This window comes from Ammodytes marinus (genome assembly GCF_949987685.1).
Source record: "Ammodytes marinus genome assembly, chromosome: 5".
Lineage (NCBI taxonomy): Eukaryota > Metazoa > Chordata > Actinopteri > Uranoscopiformes > Ammodytidae > Ammodytes > Ammodytes marinus.
The window spans coordinates 13833716-13838696 of record NC_137234.1 but is presented as its reverse complement, the minus strand read 5'-3'; the positions used below and the strand labels follow the sequence as shown (position 1 = coordinate 13838696).

Below are 4981 nucleotides of genomic sequence, written 5' to 3'. Positions count from 1 at the left end.
CAACTTATCTGCTATTGTAATGTATTTAATAAAGTCATAGTGCAAGAGTAACTAATAAGTGTATTTAGTCAAGTGAGGTGTTGGCTAATCAAATATGACACATTGTTGTAGATTAAACAACACAACAGTATATGAAGTAGTTCATGTTTAAACCCTACATGGACAAGACACAATAATTCATGCATTAATAAGTTTAAAAGTGATTAACAATGAGTACTTTGACGTTGCATGTGTAAATAAATATTGCTGCCAGAACTATACAGCATCATAAGAAGTATTCAAAAACACACAGATAATCTCAATGTTATAAACTGCATACTGCATACTGTGGGCCTAATATGTCATGCATTCAGCTACAGAAGTAGCCTAACTTAAAGGCCTACTTCACCGGTTGGAATATGAAGGTGTATTGAACTCGGAGATCCTATTTAGTATAAATGTGCAAAAAAAAATTAAATCGGATCATCTTAGCCTGAGAACTGTCTAACCATACAGTTTCCTTCTTGTGACATCACAGTAAGGGTTAGGATTAACAGGACAGCTGGGCCAAGGGAAGACTAAGGGAAGACTGAGGGAAGAAAAACCTCATTCATTATATTATAATAGTTATTTTATAATGATAGAACGCTGGTTCCGTATGGGTGAAGTATTCCTTTAAGCAAAAAAGCACCAGTATACTAGGAAAGTGACTAATTTGATAGCAGAATGCCCCTATTACTATTGCACAATTAATGTTTGCTTTATTGAATTATTATTTCTGCAATAAGTAGTTAATATAACTTCCAAATAAACATATAGGGAAACTGAACTACAACTTATTGAAGCCTAAAATGGAAATTCCCTAGTACCTCAAAACTGTAGTTAAATGCTTTTAGAATCTCAGTGCAGTTGTTATTTTTAACAATGTTGTAAGCAGTTGAGGATGTGACCCAAAAATTTAACAATGAAAAAAATGCACAAGTAAAACTGCTTATCCTATAGATAATGCATCAATACTTTTTACATTTTCAGGTCAAACACTGGATGGGTTGTTGGATCCAGTTAACAGGTTATTTTGTTATTTTTGTGTCTGTTCTCTGTCAGAGCAGAAAGTCACACGAAGGCTGCCGTCACAGCTTTTTAACTGGTCTCTAAAAACCTGCGGAAGCTAATGTCTGTGGTGTGTGATAGAAACCAGAAGTGGAGCTACCATCTTTGGAGTGTCCAACGGACGGTGTGATGATTACGGGTCTTTTACTGGTCTACGATTTATTGTGTGTGATTATGTATTTACAGTGGTAGAAGTATCAAGATCCTTTAAATGAAGGTAGCAATACAACATCTTACAATTGGTTTCAGCATACTTTAGATAGACAGTTAAAATAGCTATTTAAAAAAATTAAAATGTTCCCCTGTTGAATTCAAAGTTGGGATAATGTCTTTCAGGGACGTTTGTTATTCTGATGTGGGAGTTCTGACTTTTTTTGAATACAGTTGTATCTGTATTGTATCTGTATTTAATCTGTTAACCTTGTGTAAAACTTCATCTGGAATAAGAACTACTACGTGGAGGAAGAAGGAAGTATCATTCAAGTAATGTACCATAAAATTGTACTTAAGTACAGTAGCAATTAAGTAGAGGTACTCTATTACAACATTTCAACATTGTGTATTTTTGGTCTTCTACTGTAAGCTTTTTTTCTTTTTTGTGTAGACACTACAGGACATTACTGTAAATGGTCACTTGACAAAGATAACAGATAGAAAATGGGATTTCAAAACAGGAAAGTATGGAAAGAAAAAATTGGCCAATATATGCCTATGTAGTCCTATGTGAGTATAAACTGCAAAACAGCACTTGGGTATGTAGGTCTACAACTTTTTTTAGTAACTATAGCAACTAGAAGTTATGCAGTAACTACTTTATGCCAAAATATAAAATTGTCAATAAATTGGCATATAGGCTAGTAACTGCATAACTATGTAGTAATAAATTATTTATTAGTAGGCCTAACTATATATGCATATAGTAGTTACTGCATCTGTGTTGTAGTTACTAAAAAAACTGCAGTAGTTAGGCCTACTATAGTGACTGGCATATACTGCATAACTATGTGAAAGTACAACACTTTTGTGTACCATAATGTAAAATGTTACCCCTAGGTTGTATGTTTTCCTATCCTTGAAAAAATTATGTAGCCTATAAAAAACTCGAGCGAAAGGAGAGATGGAGAGCTCGGGGTTTGTTTTGTATAATGGACCAACACACACACACACACACACACACACACACACACACACACACACACACACACACACACACACACACACACACACACAAACTGACCATGTGATGTAGATGCCCTCTGCTCCGGTGCTCCGGTTACAGAGGGAGGGAGGAGGAAAGCAGCCGTTGAATGTAAACCTTAGTTCCCACTGATGGAGAGTAGCGGCTAACATGAGGAGAAGAGTCGCTCAGTCAGTCTGCTGTCCGTACTGCACTTAGAATGCGCCATTTTTTTATATATTTTTTGGTCTGGCTCGGATTATAATTCGGCCTCTGATGTGAGCAGCCGCATAATTAACTACTGAACGGAGTGTCATCAACTGTCTTTCTCTGCTGCTGTCTCAGGCACTGAGCTGCGCGCACACTGTGGACTTATCCAGCGACACCCGGCAGGAACAGGGACAACAAAGTGACTAGTGTTGTAAAGTGGCATTTGCCTCTCCTATGTTCCGATAGAAAGAGGTCACGCGAACTGGTGACCTCGAAGCTGCATGTTATCGTTCACTTGAAAGTCTCGAGGAAGTTAAAGAGGATCAGAAAGGGTAAGGACTGCAAGAGTTCAGTTTCAGCTCAAAATTCAGCTGTACATTGTTGATCTCAGCTACCAGCAGCACTATTACTATTATTATTACTACTACTACTACTATTACTATTACTATTATTACTACTACTATAGTTACTATTACTCCACACTGTTAGATCTTTTCTGATCATGCTGTAGATGAAAGGACGGACAGACACCTGACAAGCTGCTGTGGCATGGCTGTAAGAGTGTTGATTGGCTCGGACCATGATGCTGTTCGCAGCATACTCGTTCAGCCACAAAGCAGCGGCGGCTCCCAGGCCGAGGGTTAACCTGTCACAGGCGCTATCTCATCAGATGACTGTGTCCTGACTCACTGTCTAGGAGCCAGGGGCCTGTAGGCCACACAGCATGGGCAACTCCTCCGGTAAGGGAGAGGGAGGAGAAGACGAGGAGGGAGGGAAGGATGGCGAGGAGGCAGAAATAACAGAGAAGAAGAAAGAAGCGGAGGAGGTGGAGGAAGAGCTTCCACTGGGGGTGGAGGAGATGTTTGAGAGCGGAGATCCCGTGTTGGACTTGAGCTACCGCAAGTTCAAGCGCTTGCCTAAACGAGTTTGTGGACTGATGCATCTGGAGAAGCTGTATATGTGCGCAAACAGACTGCGCACTCTGCCCGACAGTGTCTCCCAGCTGCAAGGGCTGCGGATACTCGCCCTCGACTTCAACAAGATGGAGGATGTCCCTCCAGCCGTCTGCCAGCTCACCAACCTCACCCGCCTCTACCTGGGCAGCAACCGACTGATGAGCCTCCCGCCTGAGCTCAGCAACCTGCAGAGTCTGCGCTGTCTGTGGGCAGAGAGCAACTACTTCCAGATGTTCCCCAGGGAGCTGTACGACCTGCCCAACCTCAAGTCCCTGCAGCTCGGGGACAATCGGATGAAGACGCTGCCCTCCGACCTCACGCGCATGGAGGCCTTGAGGGGTCTGTGGCTCTACGGCAACCGCTTTGAGACCTTCCCCAACGTGCTGCTGCGCATGGAGAACTTGGAGATCCTGGACCTGGACAAGAACAAGATCACAGAGTTCCCCAGCCTGAAGCGTCTCAAAGCCCTGCAGCTGTTCTCCTACGACCACAACCCGGTGGACACGCCTCCCAGAGTGGGCCAGGAGGTGCTGGTGGTCGGGGAAGGCGCCGCCGAGTTCTTGGAGGCGCGCGAAGCCAAGATCGAGAGGCGACGAAAGGCTGCCGAAGAGAAAGAGGCGGAAGAGATGGCGATGGCGGAAGAGGAGCCGGTGATTCACGGCATCCTCAAGAACAGCAGCAGCTCCAACTCCAAACACGCGACTGACGAAGCCGCGGTGACTTTAGGGGACGAGGAAGAGGAGCAGTGGCAGGAGGAAGGTGAGGGAGAGGAGATGCTGGAGGAGGAGGGGGTCCCAGAGTACGACGGAGCCCAGCTTGAATACGACTCAGAGGGGGTTGAATACGAGACGGAGGAGCTGATCTGTGAGGGCGAAGGCTTTGAGTATGAGGGAGAGGAGCTGGAGTATGAGAGGGCGCAGATGGACTACCAGTATGAGGAGCTAGACGACACAGGGAGGAAAGATGGAGCTTGAAGAAAGTTAAGCCCTCGTGCATCTAGACTCAGATGATCTGCAGGCAGGTGGAGGTCAATGACAGGAAATCCACACCATGTGCGACTCTCTAAACTGTGCTGCTAATTAATGATCTAATCTGTGGTTAAAGGTGGATTCAGCAATTCCGGAAAAACGCTTGTCAAAATATTTTTTGTCAAAATCAATGAATATCATGTCATGCTACCTTTCCGTACTGTGTGAGCGCTGAGATTTTTTTGGGGTGTCGATACACACAGCCTAGGCTCTGTAAAACTGGTATGTAAACAAAGGGTATGTAAACAAAGAGGCCCACTGTAGCCAGCAACATGCCAGTTTACAGAGCCTAGGCTGCATTTTAAAATTGGATTTTTTTCAGTATACACAAATAGCGTAGACGGGTATCTGACACAAGTTGTTTTGACAACAAGCATTCTACAGATTTGCTGACTGCACCTTTAACTTGGAAAAATGATAGACTATTGAGGCATTATGGAATTATGAACTAAAGGCACCTGTGACATTTCAATCTGCTGCAAATGACCACATCAGAGCAGGACTCAGGTGGAGGGTGTGTG

The 4981-nt window shown here is 43.5% G+C and overlaps 1 protein-coding gene across 1 annotated transcript; it reads left to right on the top strand.

The window, feature by feature from the left end:
• Window positions 1–3200: 3200 nt before the first annotated feature.
• Window positions 3201–4406, top strand: lrrc10b (leucine rich repeat containing 10B; the record flags this gene model as incomplete). The annotated part of the gene is made up of 1 exon (XM_080027601.1): window positions 3201–4406. The coding sequence occupies one exon, from the start codon at window positions 3201–3203 to the stop codon at window positions 4404–4406; it is 1206 nt and encodes a 401-aa protein (XP_079883727.1).
• Window positions 4407–4981: the final 575 nt, after the last annotated feature.